Raw genomic sequence first — 22708 nt, 5'->3', positions numbered from 1 at the left:
CTCCATCTGGTCCACAGGCCCTCCAGCCCTGTACCAAGCATCCTTCAGGAAATTGGACTCAACAACCCCTTTCCGCTCTGCTCATTAAAAACCACCACTGCAGCAGGGCTAACCCGGAGCGGCCTCCGCAGCGTGGCCCCCTCACTTTGATGTGAGTTGGAGTCGCAGAATCGGGTTCATTTACTGCTCCTCTAGCTGCAGGCTCCATCAGCAGCGCACACTCACCATGGTAACGCTCAGGCCTCTTTTGGGAACCCTTCTTTTCTCTGAGCTTAAAACCATTCAAAGGAAGATCTATCCAAGTTGATCAATTAAAAGACACTTATTAAATACCTTTTCCAAAGTCAAAACATCTACAACAAGAAGTTGTTAAAAGCATAGATTAGAAGTTGTGTTTCCCTGAGACATGTGTTAAATTAGGTTAAATATTTAGCTGGAAGTAAAAAGGCACAGCACACTCATCCAGAGCAAGAAAAGGTCAGAATGCTACCCCTGTGTGAGCCCTCACACAAAGGCTTAGGACACAGGGACTGTGGCTTTCAGGGAACAGGGCACACGTCTGTGTGGTACCCGAATCGTTCTCACTGCTTTGTGCTCACACACCATGAGCTCTAGCTAAGGGGATATCGACTATACTCATTAAAGGAGAGAACATTGGAAGCATTTAAAATAAATGCCAGTGATTCAAAATCATAAAAGTTTCCAACAGGCTCAAGAGAACAGGAGGAACAAGGAGAAAAAAGATGGAGGGGAAATCTCCTAAAGGATAAAGGGTGATCGGGGCCGCATGGATGCTGAGATTTTGTTTGTTTGGCTAATTTTCAGCAAATAGGATTTGTCTCCTCCTGCCTTTGTTTCCAGGTCTATCTCCTGCAGCTGTCACTGGCTGGCCGTTTGGAAGCCCAGCGAATTCAGTTCAGAGCTGTGTTGTCCCTGAAACATCAGTGTTGTCCCACTCAGTGAAGAAACTGTGATGCCCTGAGATCAGGAGGGCTTATGAGATCGACAGTGCTAATCTGCTCTCAAGGAGAACCTCGGTTTCCAACACTTCAGGCTAGAACATACAAAATAAATTATTTCCTCAACTTAACTGAGCTTGATTTGGAGGGAATATGAAAGGTTGGGAAGTGAAGGTCCTTAATCCCAGGATTCCGGGCTGGAAGGAAGCTTGGCTGGAAAGCTGGGATTCTTCTTTTCTTACTCATGCTAAGAGCATCTATTATGACAGCCCATAATTATATAGACATGGCCATTCCACAGGGCAAATTACGTCAACTTAAAGGTTACTACTATCAAAACACAGCACAGCGGGCTTCCCTGGTGGCACAGTGGTTGAGAGTCTGCCTGCCAATGCAGGGGACATGGGTTCGAGCCCTGGTCCGGGAGGATCCCACATGCCACGGAGCAACTAGACCCGTGAGCCACAACTACTGAGCCTGCGCATCCGGAGCTTGTGCTCCGCAGCAAGGGAGGCCGCGATAGTGAGAGGCCTGCGCACCATGATGAAGAGTTGTCCCTGCTTGCCACAACTGGAGAGCGCCCTCGTGCAGAAACGAAGACCCAACACAGCCATAAATTAATTAATTAATTTTTTTAATTAAAAAGAAAAAACACAGCACAGCGTGGTTATCTACTGCATGCCTATAATTCAGGCTTGTGACTCTAGCACTAAAAGGGGTTAAATGAGCCTATGGAAAATCTCTCGTTAGGAGGAACCAAATGTAGTTCCAGCACTCCAGACCCAGAATGGAGAGTACAGTCTCAAAACACAAACCCATACGGATAAGTCACAGACGTAATGTAGCCGGTCAACTCTAACAGCGTCATCTGATGTTACTCATTGCACGTACACGCCTGCCCTCTCCCCAATCAAATAGGACTCTCCCCAGTTACTTACCTAGCATACGCTGACAAACGTCTGTACGCGTGGCTCCACCAACGATAAACTGAGGGCTGGGACACAATTCCTGAAAGCACTTGGGGACAAAACACAAGTCACAAGACGCCCAGTGATGGTGGCAGCAAGCGTGAAAGAACTTGAGAGTCCCAAAATTCATGGAAGAGACCTAGGAGAACATCCACTGCACATACCGCATTGTATGGCTGAGGATGCTGAAGCCCAGAGAAGGCAGGAGAGCTGCCCACAGTCACCGAGGGGTGGCAGGAGCTGGAGCCCACGGCCAGCTCTTTACCGCTATACATACTGTGTGTGTGTTGGGGGTGGTGAAAGTGGGTATGGGGGAGGGTAGCAGAAAGGCAAAGGCTGAGATAATGACATGAGGAGCTATGATCTCACCCATTCAGACAACACCCCTATTTACAGGGAGAGCATGAGGCTAATGTCTAAAACTCTAACAAAAGGCCCTGCACCCTGTAGACACTCATTAAATACTGGACTCAATGATGACCCCATGTGCTGCTGGAAACACTGAGGCGTCAGGAAGCGTCCTATACAGAGAGGAGAACTCAGCTCCATTCCCACATCTGACCTATGCTTCCCCTGCTCACCTACCTCAAAGTGGCAGCCCTACCGCCTTGTATAAAGCTGCCAGCTCCTACCTAAATGGGCCAAGACAGTGCCTTTGGACTGGCTTTTTTTTTTCTTCCAAATATTAAAAAAATTCATTAACGTGTTTTCTATTTTAAAAATATATGTGCATATGGGTAAAAAAAAAATCTAACAGTAAATAATGCTGTAAAACAAAAAAATTCCTTCTACTTCACATTCTTTGCTGTTAGCATTTCTTAGGTATCCTTCCAGAAACCATCTTTTGATTTAAAAGCACACTTACATATATATCCATTTTTTATCTTGTACATCTTTCCTTAGCACATATAGAGCTTTATCATTTCATTATAAGTACCATGAGTTATTTAGGCAGCCCTCCAATGATGGGACTTAGTTCTGTTTGCTTGTATGTTTGTTGCAATCTCTTGCCATCTCTAGTGGCAATTTAAAGAGAGAAGTGGCATGAGTCAGACTAGGGGTTCTAAAAGTGGACAGCTGCAAATTCTAATCCCAGGTGCCTGACAGCTCCCAGTCTCCAGACATCCTCTCTTGGCAGACAAAAGGTGCAGAGATTTAAAAACTGAATAAATAAACATAGAGAGACAAAAATGTTGAATGTAGTTTGTTTTTAAAAAAAGAAGGAAAAAGTTGCTTCATGGAGAAGGAAGGCCAGGGAGCACGTTGAACAGAGGTTTAGCAGAATCTCTCTCATTAAAACCTTCTTAAAAGAGTCCTGTTGGGATTCCCTAGCGGTCTAGTGACTGAAAAAGAAAAAAAAGTATCCTGTTCCTCATCTCCCACGCATCCATCCATCTACTGAAATCTGGCTGCGATCTCCAACGGCTTCATGAAACTCTTCTCACCTGAGTCACCAGCAATCACGGAAGGAGCTTTGTTCCCCTGAATCTCCCTGCTCTTGACACTTGATACTGTGGCCTATTCCCTCCTTCTGAAACCCTCCTCTCTTGGCTTCTTGACTTTCTCACCTCTCTACTCTTTGTCAGTCTCCTTTCAGGGTTCCTCTGCTGTCCTCATCCCCAGGATCAGGGAAGCCCTGGGCTGAGTCCTCAGTCCTCGGCATGACCCCATTTCATAGAGCAATAACATACCCGAAAACTTCTCCCTGGGTGACATCATCCAGACCCGTGGTTTCAACTACTAACTATAGAATATGCTCATAGCGTTGTGGTCAGAAAAGATACTTGATACGATTTCAATTTTCTTAAATTTACCAAGGCTAGATTTGTGACCCAAGATACGATCCATCCTGGAGAATGTTCCATGAGCACATGAGAAAAATGTGTATTCTGTTGTTTTTGGATGGAATGTCCTATAAATATCAAGTCCATCTTGTTTAATGTATCATTTAAAGTTGGTGTTTCCTTATTTATTTTCATTTTGGATGATCTGTCCATTGGTGAAAGTGGGGTGCTAAAGTCCCCTACTATGATTGTGTTACTGTCGATTTCCCCTTTTATGGCTGTTAGTATTTGCCTTACGTATTGAGGTGCTCCTATGTTGGGTGCATAAATATTTACAATTGTTATATCTTCTTCTTGGATCGATCCCTTGATCGTTATGTAGTGTCCTTCTTTGTCTCTTGTAATAGGCTTTATTTTAAAGTCTATTTTGTCTGATATGAGAATTGCTACTCCAGCTTTCTTCTGATTTCCATTTGCATGGAATATCTTTTTCCATCACAGCAAAGGAAACCATAAACAAGACCAAAAGACAACCCTCAGAATGGGAGAAAATATTTGCAAATGAAGCAACTGACAAAGGATTAATCTCCAAAATTTATACGCAGCTCATGCAGCTCAATAACAAAAAAACAAAAAACCCCATCCAAAAATGGGCAGAAGACCTAAATAGACATTTCTCCAAAGAAGATATACAGACTGCCAACAAACACATGAAAGAATGCTCAACTTCATTAATCATTAGAGAAATGCAAATCAAAACTACAATGAGATATCATCTCATACTGGTCAGAATGGCCATCATGAAAAAATCTAGAAACAATAAATGCTGGAGAGGGTGTGGAGAAAAGGGAACACTGTTGCACTGTTGGTGGGAATGTGAATTGGTACAGCCACTATGGAGAACAGTATGGAGGTTCCTTAAAAAACTACAAATAGAACTACCATACGACCCAGCAATCCCACTACTGGGCATATACCCTAAGAAAACCATAATTCAAAAAGATTCATGTACCAAAATGTTCATTGCAGCTCTATTTACAATAGCAAGGACATGGAAGCAACCTAAATGTCCATCAACAGATGAATGGATAAAGAAGATGTGGCACATATATACAATGGAATATTACTCCGCCATAAAAAGAAACGAAATTGAGTTATTTGTAGTGAGGTGGATGGACCTAGAGTCTGTCATACAGAGTGAAGTAAGTCAGAAAGAGAAAAACAAATACCATATGCTAACACATATATATGGAATCTAAGAGAAAAAAAAAGGTCATGAAGAACCTAGGGGTGGGCCTCCCTGGTGGCGCAGTGGTTGAGAGTCCGCCTGCCGATGCAGGGGATACGGGTTCGTGCCCTGATCTGGGAGGATCCCATATGCCGCGGAGCGGCTGGGCCCGTGAGCCATGGCCGCTGGGCCTGCGCGTCCGGAGCCTGTGCTCCGCAGCGGGAGAGGCCACAACAGTGAGAGGCCCGCATACCGCAAAAAAAAAAAAAAGAAAAAAGAAATAAAATAAAAAGAACCTAGGGGTAAGACAGGAATAAAGACACAGACCTACTACAGAATGGACTTGAGGATATGGGGAGGGGGAAGGGCAAGCTGTGACAAAGTGAGAGAGTGGCATGGACATATATACACTACCAAACGTAAAACTGATAGCTAGTGGGAAGTAGTCGCATAGCACAGGGAGATCAGCTCGGTGGTTTGTGACCACCTGGAGGGGTGGGATAGGGAGGGTGGGAGGGAGGGAGACGCAAGAGGGAGGAGATATGGGAACATATGTGTATGTATGGCTGATTCACTTTGTTATAAAGCAGAAACTAGCACACCATTGTAAAGCAATTATACTCCAATAAAGATGTTAAAAAAAATTTTTAAAAAGTAACATGGCAGCCAAAGATGTTTAAAGAGGCAAGCCTCCATAAAGAGGCAGGCTCCCACCTTCCCCACTCTTGGGACATTATTTTTTTCTTCCTTAAAAACAAACTTGGACTTTCCTGGTGGCACAGTGGTTAGGAATCCGCCTGAGGAATTTTTCCCCGACCACCTTTCCAAACAGGGCATAGCCAGTGCCTGGCCCAAAACACAGGCCTAAAAAAACTGTCTGTTGAAATGAAATGTGGCTGCCAACTCTTGACATTAGAACATAAAACCATGGTTCCCAACCTTGATTTGGCCACCATCCCAGAGCACCCACATAGGTTCCAGAGGGGCATGGAAGATGGCCATGGGGGGCTGGAGGGAAGTAGGGCAAAGGAGTTCTGCTCAGAGGTGGTAACGGTTGTGTAAAATTGATAGGATGAAAACAGAAGGGGTGGAGATAGCTGGGGTTAAAGGGTGATTTTGACCACATCCAAGGAGTTATTCTCTCCTTATCCTCCCTCTTCAACCATTGCCAGGAAAATAAGGACCATGGCTTGATTTTCCCATCACGGTCTAGAAGACAAACGGCCCCCTGGCCAAGGGTCACGAAGCGTGTTCTCTTATGAGACTTGTGGGCCAGGCACTGAGCGGAGCACTTCAAAGGATTGTCTCAATTCTCACAACCACTCTGGGGGGGGCAGGGGGCTCCTATCCTTGAGGTTAAATCACTGACAAGGGTCACAGAGCAGGAGGTCATGGGCCCAGGTTTTGGGGGGATGGTTCTACATCCCTTGCCCTTGAGATTTGGGGTGGGGGGGTTATCAGTGAGAGCATCCCAGAGCCCCTGACTCCCATCTGTATTCACAGACCCCCAGCCCCACCTCTCCACTCCCTAGCCCCAATAGAACAACAACAATTCACAACCCTGCACACTTCAGCAACGACGTCACAATGTACCCCAAGACTGATTACTTCTAACATTGGTTTTTTTTTTTTTTTTTTTTTTTTGCGGTATGCGGGCCTCTCACTGTTGTGGCCTCCCCCGTTGCGGAGCACAGGCTCCGGACGCGCAGGCTCCGGACGCGCAGGCTCAGCGGCCATGGCTCACGGGCCCAGCCGCTCCGCGGCATATGGGATCCTCCCAGACCGGGGCACGAACCCGTATCCCCTGCATCGGCAGGCGGACTCTCAACCACTTGCGCCACCAGGGAGGCCCTAACATTGGTTTTTTTCATCTTGCACTGGCCCAGGGGTCCTATGCAATAGCTACCGTGCCTTCTGTGCCTGTTATGTGCCAAGCACTGTGCTCTGACCTTTATCTCCACTCCTTGTACCAACACTGAAAAATAAGATGCCAGTAGCACCATTTTACAGATGGAAAACTGAGGATCACAGCGATTATCTGTCCAAGACCACACAGGCAGAGGCAGGATTCAAATCTAACTTGTCTGGTTCCAAAGCCAGTGCATGATCTTCCCTCTCTACTTTATCACCTCTGAAAAGATGTTTTTTAAAGTGGAGGGGTGGGGGTAGGCTGAAATACGGGATACAGGAACATAGGGCCAAGAACCATAACTTCTCCCTCAGCTACTTCTGACAAGAAGCGAGGGCCCTCCACCCTGACACTCAACAGCAAACCCATCTCCTTACCGCGGGCCGCTTCCAAACAATGCCTTGAGTCTGGGGGGAGCATGGTCCAAGATCCTTGTAGCCCAAGGCTGGTGGGCACGCTGGGAACTCTGGATCCTTAAATAGGACCCCTGAGTCCAAGCACTTCTGCCTCAGGGTCTCAAAGTCCTGGCCCAAGTACTTCACAGCTTTCTGGTTGGAGCCAAGACCTTCAGCAGCCGCCTGCTGCTTGGATACTCTAGCCGCCGGCGCTGCCGTGGTCGAGGGCTCCGTGGGGTAGACAGGAGGGCAGAGCTGCTCTGTGCTGTCAGAGACCTGCCCCACGGGGAGGGAGCTGTAAGGCAGTGTGAAGGGGAGGTGGAGCAGGTAAACATTTCACCTGAGGCCCTGCTCCAGAGGGAAGTGAGTCAGAGCCAGGAGCAGATATGTACCCAAGGTGCAAATGAATCTGCCCCACCCTCCTCCTTCTGCTTTCAGCAGACAATTTGGAGGCTGGGAAACTTCCAGGGCCCCTCCCAGGCCATTAGCCTAAGAAATCCATTAGGATCACAGCCATCCATCCCCATCTCTTTGCAAGACCTGATTACTTCCCATTGGTCCCATCAGCTGAGATGAGAAGGTCTATTGAGCAACTTGAGGCCAGTATTTTCCAAGGAATTGGTTCTCAGCAGGAGGGCAAGGGGTTAGAGGGGTCTCCTTTCCTTCCAGAAAAGTTTAGTTCCATATTCGCCAGAAGGACAAAAATATCAGAGAAGGGTGATTCATGGAGTGGATCAGAGTAACCCCAAGCAAAGATGTCCCTCCTACAAGGGAAGGGTTTGGCCTTTGCCTGGGTATCTATCCCAACAGCACCAGTAATGAGCTCTATCACCTTGGGCAAGTTAGTTAACCTCTCATCCCCTTAATTTTCTCACCTGTAAAATGGAAGGTAATAGTAGGCCCTACCTTATAGGGTTGTTTGGAAGGGTGATGAGATAGTACATGGAATTTGCTTAGAATAGTACCTAAGAAGCACTCAGGAGATGCCAGTCATAGTTATTCCTAGGAACCAGACCAGAAAGAGAAGGCCTGGGGAATAAGAGTTGTGGATTCTAATCTCAGAAGGGAAATGGGCTCTGGGACCTTGCATTAATTGCTTTTCTCAGGGTTCCAATTTCCAAGGCCTGGTTTACCCTAAGGATGTGGAACCTCAGTGATTTTTGAAACTGGGAGGGAGAGTGGCTGAAAAATGGTCCTCCAAAGATACTGAGTCCCAAACTCTGGAACCTGTGAATAGTACATACCTTATTTGGAAAAACGATCTTTGCAGTGGTGATTAAGGATCATGAAATGGGGAGATTGTTGTAGCCCTAAATGCAATCACAAGTGTCCTCATGAGACAGAGTCAGAGGGAGATTTGACAACAGACAAAAAAGGAGAAGGCAATGTATCTACAGAGGCCGAGACTGGAGTGATGCCGTCACAGGCCAAGGAATGCCAGCAGCTACCAGAAGCTGGCAGAGGCAAGGAACGAGTCCTCCCCTAGGGCCTTTGGAGTGGGTATGGCCTTGTCGACATCTTGGTTTCAGCCCAGTGAAACTGATTTTAGACTTCTGCCCTCCAAAACCGTGAGAGAACATGTTTCTGTTGTTTTAAGCCACCAAGTTCATGGTAATTGGTTACAGCAGCCTCAGGAAAGGAATCCAGTATGTGTGAGAATCCCGCAAAGCACTTACTTAAAATGCTGCTTCCTACCACTGCTCCCTCTCCCCCAAAAGGTTCTGATTCAGTGCGTGTGGGGTAGGACCCAGAAGTCTGCAGTTTTTAAACTGCTATCCAAGAGATGATGCCAAATGCAGGGGTCCACGGTCCACGCTCTGAGAAGCGCTGAACAAGCTGACCTCTGAGGCCCCTGGTTCCAACCTTCTAAGTCAGCAACAGTCTGTGAGTAAAGGACTTCACCAGACGGGCAGGTCTTGGCAAGCAGAAAGAAGGGGCTGTTCCCCACATGTCCAGGATAAAACATGGTTTCTCAGGTTTCACCAGAAATTCAAGGCCAAAATGACCTTCAGAGGCTCAAGGTAGCAACAGAAAGACTTGACTATGGCCCTGGTCCCTCTGGGAGCCCCATCTGTGTTTCCTCAGCACCATTTCCCCCTTGACTCAATGTCTCCTTCCACTGGTAAGCTCATCCAAAGTTCATGGTTACATTTTCACCAGCTCCTAAAGCTGACCCTGGTCTCATCTGGGTGCTCCATCCTCCTTTATTTATTTATTTATTTATTGCGGTATGTGGGCCTCTCACTGTTGTGGCCTCTCCTGTTGCGGAGCACAGGCTCCGGATGCGCAGGCCCAGCGGCCATGGCTCACGGGCCCAGCCACTCCGCGGCATGTGGGATCCTCCCGGACCGGGGCACAAACCCGTGTCCCCTGCATCGGCAGGCGGATTCTCAACCACTGTGCCACCAGGGAAGCCCCCCATCCTCCTTTAAAACCAGAACCATAATTCCTCCATTCAACACAGAATCCTGTCAAACACACTGGATTCCAGGAGAAATCTAGCAGCTCTGTGTGGGAAAGGAAAGGAAATATTTATTTTTACTTTTGAATCTACTGCCTAATTATCTGGAGCTTGTGATTGTGATCCTTGACCAATCTTTCTCTACTCAGAGCAGTCATTTCAAGCACAAATCCAACCATGTCCTTTCCAAGCCTAAAGCCCCCCAGTGGCTGTCCATCGCTCTTAGGAGAACAAGGGGAAGGGAGGGCCTGCACGCCTACAAGACCCTCAGCAGACTGGCCCTTTGCTGGCTCCCAGCCCCTCTCCCATGCCCCTCCTCCCTCTCTGATCTCCACCTCCTGGCCTCTTTCAGGTCCTGGAATGTCGTACGCTGTCCCACTTGAGGACTTTGTATCTGCTGTGCCCTTCCCCTGGAAATGCCATCTCCCCACCCCCGCTCTGCCTTCAGACCCCGAATGCCCCAGGGAAGGCTTCCTGGACCACCATCCCCCCATGCAAAGCCATCCCCCTCCCATATGCTCTCACAGCAGCCTGCGATGCCCTGCCCAGCATCATTTAGTGAATGCCCCTCCACCCCACCAGGCTCTGATCTCCACGAGGACAATTGTGTTTGTTTCGCTCATCACTGTATCGCTGGAGCCTGGAAAGCTCCTGGAGCATAGTAGGGACTGAATGAATATTTGCTGAATGAATAAACACCCACAGGTATAAGATGCCCAGTGGTTGGATAGATACATACCAGGTAGAGTGGACCCAGCATCTTCAGACAGGGATCTCATGGGATTGTTTTCCCTGCTTCTGTTTCTCCCGGAGCCTCCGGGAAACACTCCCTTTAGACTGACTGAAATGAACAAGCCCTTCTCCATCTAATCACCGAGTAAGCACAGCTGGTAATTTTCCTTCTCCATAAGGCTCTCCTTTGGGGTTAGCGATCTCTTTCCCACCCCACCTGCCTAAATCACCTCCCGTGTCACGTCCAGATGCTGCATGAACAAATTCATCCTCATGTAGGCAGACAGGTCTGAGCTGCTGGGAACAGAACCCTCATTTCCCGAGCCAGGAGCCGTCTCTGCTCACCAGCCCCACCTGAGCTGACAGCCAACGTCTCGCCGTTACCCAGCCGGGCTCCCGCTGGCCCTGTCAACCTGGACAGACATCTCCCCAGCCTCACACCTCAGACACCCCACAGGAGCTACTGCCAGCTCCACCCAGGAAGCCCAGGATCCACAACAGAGGCCGATGAGGCCAGGCAGAAACACACCTGTCGGCACCGACTAGTAAGAACTCTTCTTGGGGGCTTCCCTGGTGGCGCAGTGGTTGAGAGTCCGCCTGCCGATGCAGGGGACGCAGGTTCGTGCCCCGGTCCGGGAAGATCCCACATGCCGCGGAGCGGCTGGGCCCGTGAGCCATGGCCGCTGAGCCTGCGCGTCCGGAGCCTGTGCTCCAAAATGGGAGAGGCCACAACGGTGAGAGGCCCGCGTAACACACACACACACACACACACACAAAGAACTCTTCTTCTTGGCAAACAGCATTGGTGAATGCAGCTCAGACAGAGCACAAAGCTTATCCACAGCGGCTCCTCTCGGCCAGAAGGACAAGGCTGCATTGTGCCCCCAGCAAGGAAGACAAATCACCCCAAAGCCCAAGTGTGCTTTTCAGACAAAGTCTGCAAAGCTCTTTGTCATGCAGAGCCTTAACTTCAGTCTCTCTCCTGGGCCTTCCCATTTCAGAATTCTAAGGCAAGCATGGAATCCAGTGTCAAGAGGATTATAGAGTTCTCGTACATTGCTGGTGGGAATGGAAAATATACAGGCACTTTGGAAAATAGTTTGGCAGTTCCTCAAAATAGTAAACACAGAGTGACAGAGTAGCTTCTAGTAACATTCCACTCCAGGGAATTGAAACAGACTTGAAAACTTAAGTCCACCCCAAAACTTCTACTCTGATGCTCATAAGACATTATTTACAGTAGCCAAAAAGTGGAAACAGCCCAATGTCCGTCAACGCATGAATAGACCAACAAAATGTAGTATAGCCACGCAACTGAATATTATTCAGCCATAAAAAAGAATGAAATACTGACATATGCTACAACATAGATGACCCTTGAAAATATTATGCTAACGGAAAGAAGCCAGTCACAAAAGGCCACAAGTTGTATGCTTCTAGTTATATGAAATATCCAGACTAGGCAAGTCCACAGAAACAGAGTAGATTATTGGTTGCCGGAAACTGAGCAGAGAGGGGAACTGGGACTGACTACAAATAGGTATGAGGTTTCTTATCGGGGTGATGGAAATTTTCTGGAATTAGATAAGCAGTGATGGTTGTACAACATAGTGAATATAATGAAAAAAATCACAGAATTGTATACTTTAAAATGGTGAGTTTGACTATGTGAATTATATCTCAGTTAAAAATTTTAAATAAAAGAAAATAGTATTACAGAGAAGATGGTCTGCTGTGATCCACGCGTTCATTAGTCGTCTCTAAGTAAAAGATGGGTTCCCCGTCTGCCCAGGACAGGAAGTATCCCATCACTCCAAAGAGTGCCAGAGCTGTAAGACTGAACCCTATCTAACCAGCCCTGAGAAAACAGAAGGCTGGGAAGACCAGATGTGTGGGCTCATCCCTCTCTAGGTCTGTGGGATCGCACACCACGCCAGTCTCTCATCTCTGGCAGGAAAGGGTGGATCCACTCAAGCCCAGCTAGGAGACTAGCTGAGACTGCCCCCCAGTGGCCAACCCAGATCCTGCGGACCCAGTGTGACTAATGTAAAAACTTACGTTTGAATAGAGGTAGCACTTTCAAGTCCATGACCCATTAGAGAGTCACAGCAAGTCTATGGGTAGATTGTACTGTCAGGCTAACCCAAAGTGACTCACATGGCAAACTTGACCCTAAGTCTTCTTATTCTATTTATTTATTTTGTTGTTGTTTTTCAGTATTTTTTTAATTAATTCATTTATTTATTTTTATTTTTGGCTGCCTTGGGTCTTCGTTGCTGTGAATGGGCTTTCTCTGGTTGCAGCGAGCAGGGGCTACTCTTCGTTGTGGTGCGCGGGCTTCTCATTTCAGTGGCTTCTCTTGTGGAGCATAGGCTCTAGGCACGCAGGCTTCAGTAGTTGTGGCTCGCGGGCTCTAGAGCGCAGGCTCAGTAGTTGTGGCACACAGGCTTAGTTGCTCCACGGCATGCGGGATCTTCCCAGACCAGGGATCAAACCCGTGTCCCCTGCATTGGCAGGCGGATTCTTTTTTTTTTTTTTTTTGCGGTACGCGGGCCTCTCACTGTTGTGGCCTCTCCCGCTGCGGAGCACAGGCTCCGGACACACAGGCCCAGTGGCCATGGCCCATGGGCCCAGCCACTCCGCGGCATGTGGGATTCTCCCAGAACAGGGCACGAACCCGTGTCCCCTGCATCGGCAGGCAGACTCCCAACCACTGCACCACCAGGGAAGCCCCGGAGATGCTTTTTATTATCTGGGGTTCTCTGAAGGGATATCAACTAATCAGAGTTCTAAACAGAGAAAAATATCTGGAGTTAATTAAAATGTGCCCATACTGTCATTTTCCATGTGGGGCAGAAAGAACTAATGTGTAGTTAGGGTATCAGCAAAAGGCTAGTAAAAATATGTCACTGGTAAATTGAATGTACAACTCCCGGGAAGTGATCACAACTTTTTTTTTTTTTTTTTACATTCTGTTCCATGTGCATTTGATATTTCTATTTACATGGCTACTTTGTACAAAAAGTAAGAATCTGTTTTCACATGAAAGGAACTTGTACAGTTAACAACACTCTGGCTACAGGTGTGGAATAAACTGTTCCAGTCCTTTTATAAACAGATTTCAGACTCAGAAAGGATCTGTCAGACAGAAGGAAAACTAATCCAAGAGACTTTATCCACAGCATTTTGACCATAAGTCCTGAGCAAAGACAACTGTAAACAAACATTGAATACTGGTTGGTAGTTTTGATTTTCACAGTAGAATGGGTTAGCAATTTAAAACTACTTTCTGTGTATTCTTGGATTAAGTAAATGAAAAAATATATCAGGAATGATAGAAGCCATGTTTTTCATTGTCGGCGAAGGGAATTACAAGTATGGAGAGATGGAACTTTAAAACAAATTCACGTGGTGTTTGTTTGGAAATTGGAGGTCAATGGGAACTTGTGTGCAAGGTATAATATTTAATAAGTTAAAATGTTATTTCATTTATTCACTTTCATAAATATAAAGTGAAGATGAATTTATTTACCCAATGTTTAAAAATAATTTATTTACCTAATTAAAAAAAAAACAGCAGGGTAGCAAAGGTGGTTCAAAGAGAATTTGAGAGATTAAATATTTGAGGCACTTGGGAATGTAAGTTGGTATAGCCACTATGGAAAACAGTATGGAGGTTCCTCAGAAAACTAAAAATAGAATTACCATATGATCCAGCAATCCTACTCCTGGGAATATACGTGGACAAAACTATAATTCAAAAAGGCGGGGACTTCCCTGGTGGTCCAGTGGTAAAGAATCCTCCTTGCAATGCAGGGGATGCAGGTTCAATCCCTGGTCAAGGAACTAAGATCCCACATGCCACAACTACTGAGCTTGCATGCTCCTCAGCTAAAGCCTGCATGCCACAAACTACAGAGCCCACATCATCTGGAGCCCACACGCCACAACTAGAGAAGAGAAAACCCACAAGCCACAACTAGAAAGAAGCCTGCACACCACAATGAAAATCCTGTATGCCTCAACAAAGATCCCGCGTGCTGCAACTAAGACTTGAGGCAGCCAAAAATAAATTAAATAAATAAATAATAAATCTTTTTTTAAAATCCTAAAACTTATTTTAAAAAAAACCAAAAAGACACATGCACCCCTATGTTCACAGCAGCACTGTTCACAATAGCCAAAACACGGAAACAACCTAAATGTCCATGGACAGATGAATGGATAAAGAAGATGTGGTACATATATACAATGGAATACCAGTCAACCATAAAAAAAGAATGAAATAATGTCATTTGCAGCAACATGGATGCAAATAGAGATTATCATTCTAAGTGCAGTGAGTCAGAAAGAGAAAGACAAATACCATATGATATCACTTATATGTGGAATCTAAAATATGGCACAGGGCCTCCCTGGTGGCGCAAGTGGTTGAGAGTCCGCCTGCCGATGCAGGGGATACGGGTTCGTGCCCCGGTCTGGGAGGATCCCATATGCCGCGGAGCGGCTGGGCCCGTGAGCCATGGCCGCTGAGCCTGCGCGTCCGGAGCCTGCGTGTCCGGAGCCTGTGCTCCGCAACGGGGGAGGCCACAACAGTGAGAGGCCCGCATACCGCAAAAAAAAAAAATAATAATAAAATAAAATAAAATAAAATATGGCACAGATGAACCCATCTACAAAACGGAAACAGACTCACAGACACAGAGAACAGACTTGTGGCTGCCAAGGAGGAGGGGGAGGAAGAGAGATGGACTGGGAGTTTGGGGTTGGTAGATGCAAACTCCTACATTTAGAATAGATAAACACAAGGTCCTATGTATAGCACAGGGAACTATATTCAATATCCTGTGATAAACCATAATGGAAAAGAATATAAAAAAAGAATGCAGGGCTTCTCTGGTGACACAGTGGTTGAGAATCTGCCTGCTAATGCAGGGGACACGGGTTTGAGCTCTGGTCTGGGAAGATCCCACATGCCGCGGAGCAACTAGGCCCATGAGCCACAACTACTGAACCTGTGCGTCTGGAGCCTGTGCTCCGCAACAAGAGAGGCTGTGATAGTGAGAGGCCCGTGCACTGCAATGAAGAGTGGCCCCCGCTTGCCACAACTAGAGAAAGCCCTCACACAGAAACGAAGACCCAACACAGCCAAAAATTAATTAATTAATTTAAAAAACAAAACAAAACAAAAAGAATGCATATACATGTATGAGTCACTTTGCTGTACAGCAGAGACTGGCACAATATTGTAAATCAACTATACTTCAATAAAAAAATTTTTTAATATTATAGGCACTGAATAAAGAATAGGATTTCTGGGTTAGATACAAAACTGGTTAATGTCATACAGGGCAAGGAAGTTGTAACCTTTGGGATCTGGGGATTTTGTTTCTTTTTTTTTAATTAATTAATTTATTTTTGACTGCATTGGGTCTTCACTGCTGTGCAAGGGCTTTCTCTGGTTGCGTCGAGTGGGGACAACTCTTCGTTGTGGTGCACGGGCTTCTCATTGCAGTGGCTTCTCTTGTTGCGGAGCACGGGCTCTAGAGCTCAGGCTCAGTAGTTGTGACACATGGGCTCAGTAGTTGTGGCCCACAGGCTCTAGAGTGCAGGCTCAGTAGTTGTGGTGCACGGGCTTAGTTGCTCCACGCCATGTGGGATCTTTCTGGACCAGGGATCAAACCCGTGTCCCCTGCATTGACAGACAGACTCCCAACCACTGTGCCACAAGGGAAGTCCCGGGGATTTTGTTTCTGATTTCTTTGGTTTTTGTTGTTTTATTTTTTACCTGAAGGAAATGATTTATATCAGTACCAGACAAAAATCTGCCTGTTTACATGTAACCTTATACAGTCTGGGCTCTATTCAGTGGTGAATAACAAATCAAACAAAAGTACATTTCCCTAAAAAATAAAAAAAAACCCTTGAGTGGGCCTTTAGCTGCAGAATGGACAGTGTCCTTTATAGAGAGGACAAGATATGTCTGCCATGAGGGCCAGGAAACATTGCTACTTCAGTAGCAATAAGCAAGCACCAGGATCTTGGTTTCTAAACACCATTCTCCATTACTCCATGAAGTAATGGTTAATCACAGAGCTAGGACAGAAAACGTATAAGAGAGATCTGGAATGTAGTTATGTGCCAGAAAGTAAGGGAGTGCTCAAAGAATGGTGGGGGCATGTTAAAAGGACACAGGAGCCTGCTTGAAGGGACTCCAACTGGCCAAATCTGGGACAATTTAAGCATAGAAATCAACAATGATAGTAAAGGATTAGAATCCATTGAGTAAAATAAGAATTTGTGTGTCTTTATATAAATAACCAGAGGAGAAGGGAAAGTTCTTCCTAACAGTGGAATGCCAGCCAATAAAGGTAGAAGAAATAATAAAATGAGAAAAAACACTATTTTGTAATACTCATAGTAATGGTTGATTCAGGCAAGACGTATCAATGTATGCTACTAGTGGATGAAAGTTTGATAAGGAACAGGATATTTATACAGTTTCAAAATATTTCCTATCAAATGATTGATTAGTTACAGAGGAAAAAATAGTAACTTTACAATGGAGACACTGACAGGCACCACCTTCACTAAGTAATCAAAATTAACATTACCAGTAATGGGACAAATCAATGTCATGTGCCTCCTGATGTAATGTCCTAAGAAGGACACAACATCATTTCTGTAATATTATTGCCCAAATGCATAACCTGAATCTGATCATGAAGAAACATCAGACAAACCCAAATTGAAGGACATTCATTGTGTAATTAGATAATAGCATTTTATCAATGTTAAATATTCTGACTTTGTTACTCCTTAAAGTATTTAGGGGCAAATAGACACAGTGTCTGCAACTGATTCCCAAGTGGTTCAGAAAAAATACATTCATGTATTTTATATATATATATATATGTATGCATACATAATGATATATGCATATATTCTTTTATATTCATTTTATATGCATATAAAAGAAATGAAGGAGTTTGGTGCTTGCAAGGTGATGAGGTTTGGAAATGACTGCTAAAGACACAGGGAATGTGATTTGCTGAGAGAATAGGGAGGACCTGAACCTTCCGGCCTCCAATTCCACCACTTCACTGAAGCAGCAGTGACCAAGTCCAGCGACCACTCCCCGGTCATCTTCCTTGTTGATCTCTGATCTGCTGTTGACTTTGTCTCCCTGAAAACATCTCTTCCCTCCACTTCCACTGGCATGGCTCTCCTGGCTTTTCCTTCTGCCTTTCCAGCTCTTTCCCAGCTCTTCTTTCTCTGCCTATTTCCTTCGTGCATGTGACATTCAGGGTTCTGGTCTCGCCACCCTTCACAATCTCCCACATCAGGTTCATCTATGCTCACAGCTTCCATGACCACCTCATGCTGAAAAATCTCCCACCCTCATCTCCTGCTCAGGCCCTGCTCGTCTGAGTCGTATCTACATTTCCACCTCTCCTTTGGGTACCCGCACCCAGCGGCATCTCAAACTCAACACGTCCCAAACAGAGCTCACTGTCTTCCTGTTCACTCTGCCATACTCTTGCTCCAGTCTTCTCTACCTCAGAAAATATCCGGTTCTCAAGACGGAACCCTGAGCATCATTCTGCACAGAGCACCTTCAGTCAGTCACTGAGTCCTATCTTTTCTGCCTCCTAATTCTCCCTCCAACCCGTCCGCTTCTATCACTACAGTCACCCCCCGCCAGTCCGTGGACCCCACCTCTCCTTGGATCGTTGCAACAGCCTCCTAGCTGTGCTCTCCCCCTCTAGGCCACGTGTCACACTGAGGTTAAACGCCATGGGTGAGCACTTTAACCTGAGTCTGAACTCCTCCGGATAACTCACGGAGCCTGTGTGTTCTGGCCCCTGCTCTCCTTTCTGGCCTCATCTCTTACCGCCTCTCCCCTCTTGCACCCTACACGCCAGCCCGTCAAACTTCCCTCACTTCCCCCAACCCAATATGCCCCTATCAATTGGAAACCTTGCCCCTTCCCCTCACTCCGCTTGCTTCTCCCACCCACCCACTCACCCTTACATAAATTGCATTCAGGTCTCACACGCCGCTTGTTACTGAAAATGTCCAAGACTCACCACGTCTGGCTGAGGATCTCCAATAATGCACTTCCCACCATAGTGTTTGCCATGGTGAACTGTAATTTCCTGTTTATTTGCCTTTATCCTCGTGAGGACAGTACCGTATCTTGTTCATGGTTGAAGCTTCAGTGCTTGTGGCCACATATAATGATAGAGATATGGATAGATGGATCAATAGATAAATGATTGATTGATAATAGGTGATAGGTGATAAAAAGATGATACATAGAAAGATAAATGATAGGTAGATAGATAGATAGACAGATGATAGAGAATAGGTAAACGAACAAACAACTCAGTATAAATTCCAGAGGGTTTTGGAATCTGGACTCATGACTTCCTGAGATCCATAGCGATACGCTTTGTCAGTTTTACTCATTATGGCCGAAAAGTATCAAAGGCCTTTGAGGTAGAGATTTCCTTTTCCACAGCTAGGTTGGGAGTTTTATGGCTTTGAAGTAACAGTACTAGGTTTTGCCACGTGGTGGCGCCAGCACAACACCAAAGAGGCCTTCAGAGGCGCCATTTCGCCCCCATCATCAGACTCGGGGTGATACCACCCCCCCTTGTTAACAGTGGACAGCATTATTGTGGTGTAAAGACTTTACTAAGGGCTTGTATTCATTGTTCGGGAAATCTTGGCAATATTTACAACTCTCTGAGACTCAGAGAAATCATCCCAGCTCCACAAAAGGGTGGAGAGGGTTTCTTTCCTCTCCCACAAAAGCGTGTCTGTCTATTGTGCTAATAAGTGAGAAGGCTGCTCCACTGTGAACGAGGAGAAACCTTGGGGAATTGCTGTCTTCAGAAAAGCCGAGTACTCTTCCCTCAGGGCCTGCCTCTGAGGGCTGAGCAGGGCTGGGGACTGAGAGGTGGGGCTCTGCAATCCTGGCCAGAGTCCTGCTTCTGGAAGGAGCCTTCAGTGTTCCTGGCATTTCCTGTGATGGGGCTCAGGGGCCCCTCCACCCAGATCCCTCCCCCTCCCCCGCCCAGCCTTACTCACCCTCACCTCCTTAACCCTTTGATGACTCCCTCAAGGTCCTTACAAGGCCCTGCAGAGGTGGTCTCCTGGTTTGCAGTACTTTGTAATCGGCCCTGAATGCCCCAGGGCATTTGCACACCACAGTGGGTGGAAATGGGGTGGAGAGTCTGGGCTGTGTAATGGCCAGTCTGGTCCCAGGCAGACTCCCTGAAGACTCTCAAGGCTCCCCAACCCCATAGGCCAGCATCAGCACCCACATGTGAAGGATGGACCAGTCCAGCCAAGGAGAGTGAGGGGAGGAGGGAGTCAGCAGGAAACGCTTGCAAGACCTTGACCAAGAACCTTCTCATGTGTCTCCTAGAGTAGACATCACAGCCGCCCCACCCTGGGGCAGAGATCTTCTGGCTCTCTTGTAGAGAGGGATGTTACACCCCCACCCCACGATAAACACAGACACAAGACACAACCCTCATGGCTGTTAAGCCTGGGCTCCTAAAAACTCTCAATTCAGGGACCCCTTTAGCAGGACACAGGGCCCTAAGCAGCATTTCCCCCACCCTGTATAGGTGACACAGCCATGGGAGATACCAGCAAGCTTTGCCTAGGGTAAGCTTTGTATCTATGTTCCTTCAGTCAACAGACCTTCACCAGGGACCCACCAGGTGCCAGGCACTGTGCCAGGATCACAGGGTGAATAAGAAAGACACAGTTCTCCAGTTCAGGAACTTACAGGCTAGCAAGGAATCAGACCCATTAGTATTTGTCACACCTCGTTATAAGCACTGTTAAAGAACTGACACAAAAAGTGCTAAGGTAATAGCTCTGATTATTCATTATTGTGTTTTTTGATTTGCATTCAAAGCCACCTCACAGAATATACATGAGAGAGCACTTATGTCTTCACGTGACTTGCATTTTTGATCAGTGCCTATGTTGCAGGAAGGGTCCGACAGAGGGCTCTTGTCTAACGCTTGGAAATGAATTGTCCGAGGAGACACGTGCTGACAAAGCGAGAGACTTTATTGGGAAGGGGCGCCTGAGCAGAGAGCAGCAGGATGAGGGACCCCAGGAGAACCGCTCTGCCACGCGGCTCGCAGCCTTGGGTTTCACGGTGATGGGATGAGCGTCCGGTTGTCTCTGGCCAATCACTCTGACTCAGGGTCCTGTCTGGTGGTGCGCACAACCGTTCAGCCAAGATGGATTCCAGCGAGGAGGATTCTGGGAGCCTGGTAAGACATGTGGACTGGCGTCTCCTCTCTCCTTTTGACCTTTCCCGTATTCTTCTGGTTGGCGGTGGCTTGTTAGCTCCGTGTTCCTAACCAGGACCTCGTGTTGTAAAATAACTCATGCAAATGGTTGCTGTCTTTGCCTGGCCCCGGCGGGCGGCTTCAGTCAGTGTTTCTCCTAACACCTAGACTGCTTGGGTGGAAAGAAATTCCTCCAAGACACTCCCTTCTGAGTATGAGTCAGGAAGCCGAGGCCTCCCAGGCATAACCCGGTCAGAGGCGGGGTGACTGGGCTCCACTACATGTTCCAACCAGAGGCTGGGCACAGCCTGGGGAGCGGGCAGCAAGATGGGAAACCCACCCCCTCCCCATGAGGCAGAGGCCCCAGTGCTGACTCCAGCCCTCCCCTATGACTGCTGGCCCTTCAGCTGTCACAGCCCTTCTCTGGCCTCGGCTTCACATCTGCAGGGATTAGATGAGAAGACATGGTCCTGCCCTCTTCTCCACCTCTAAGCCTGTCGCTTTTGTGACTCTCATCTTTACCATTAGGAGCTGAAGAATCTCCATGCTCTGAGTCAGATGCTGTGTGGCCACATCACTAAGAGGTGACTCCGACCCAGACAGGGCTCTGAGGCTCCTTTTGTCATTCCCTTGTTTGGCCCCAGGCAGGGTCTCTCTTGAGAGGTGCTGGGCAGAGCCTCTCTCTTGGGCCAAGGAAGAAACTAGGCACCCAATACCCAGGCAGTGACAGCCTGGCATGGGCTCTGTAGCTGACCATCTCATCCTCAGAAGAGACTGAGGCTAAGGAATGTCTTTCCGGGGACTTCCCTGGCGGTCCAGTGGTTAAGATTCTACCATGCTTCCACTGAAGGGGGCGCTGGTTTGATCCCTGGTCGAAAAAAAGAAAAAGAAAAAAGGAATGTCTTTCCAAGCTTTAAATCATGTGGAAATTTAAGTTATAAATTGTATGGAGAACGCCTTGGGTACCATTATGCTTCATTGTGCCTGGAAGCCCAAATTAATGTTCTAAAAAGTCAGTATCTCTAAGTCTGTAGAAAAGTCGTGTGTGTGTGTGTGTGTGTGTGTGTGTGTGTGTGTGTGTGTAAAAGAAAACAAACAAACAACCTCTCAGAGGAGGAAGAAGCCCTCAGGCAGTGGAAATAACCTGGTTATTCTACCCCCAGCGCTGGCTGCATTTACAAGTGGCCCCTGTGATTGGAAGTTGGAAGCAGAGGAGATGATGGACCAGGCAGGTTCTGGGGCAGGAAAAGCCAGAACAATGTACACAAAAGGCACAAGCAGAGAAAGAGGAGCTGGTGAAGGAGGTTGAGGAAGAACAGGCAGGGAGCTGGGAGAAAAGCCGGGCGAGGGAGTAATCCACGGAAACAGAGGGAGGAAAGGTCTCGAGAAGGAGGGGAAGGACTGCCGTGCCAGAGGCAGCGCACCATACCTAAGGTGAAAACAGGGAAGCCTTGGTATCTGCAAAACAGCTCAAAGGCTATGGCTCAAAATATTATCTCTAGCCCTTGAGGAGGAACTAGATCTTTGACTGAGGATCTGAAAGCCATCAGTGACTGTGGCCATTGCAGTTTGCGACGTGCTGATGAATAAGGGTCAGAATGTTCATTTTTCTCCCCATTCGCTCTGCAAACCACACTGCCCCGTGTCTAGGGCAGGGCTTCCCAAATGCAGCTTTGCGTTCAAATTCCGACTCCACTACTCACGAGCTGGATGACCCCAGGAAAGTCACTGAAACCCATGGTGCCTCGGTTTCCTCATCTGTAAATGTGGGAAAAAATGACAAGACCCATCAATGAAATGAAAAAATATGTGTAGAGCATTCAAGACAAAGACAAGCTCTCCCCAGGCTGCTCCAGCCACTGACAATACAGCAGAGGCACTGGGCTGGCCATTTCTGCCCACTGCTGACTTCTAAGAGGCCTGCTTTGCCCAGGAGTCCCCAGTGGGTTG

The 22708-nt window shown here is 47.1% G+C and overlaps 1 protein-coding gene across 1 annotated transcript in view; it reads right to left on the bottom strand.

Moving 5' to 3' along the window:
* Window positions 1–22497, bottom strand: part of LOC132476705 (calpain-8-like) — a 50347-nt gene extending 27850 nt beyond the window's left edge. The window contains 3 exon segments of the mRNA XM_060078834.1: window positions 1898–1967; window positions 7226–7519; window positions 22462–22497. Of these exon segments, the coding sequence (XP_059934817.1) occupies window positions 1898–1967; window positions 7226–7519; window positions 22462–22497 (400 nt within the window).
* Between the last annotated feature and the right edge of the window lie 211 nt (window positions 22498–22708).

The sequence above is a fragment of the Mesoplodon densirostris genome, chromosome 2, assembly GCF_025265405.1.
Source record: "Mesoplodon densirostris isolate mMesDen1 chromosome 2, mMesDen1 primary haplotype, whole genome shotgun sequence".
In the NCBI taxonomy this organism is placed as follows: Eukaryota; Metazoa; Chordata; class Mammalia; order Artiodactyla; family Ziphiidae; genus Mesoplodon; species Mesoplodon densirostris.
The sequence above is the reverse complement of the archived record's forward strand: the minus strand, read 5'-3'. Positions and strand labels throughout refer to the sequence as shown.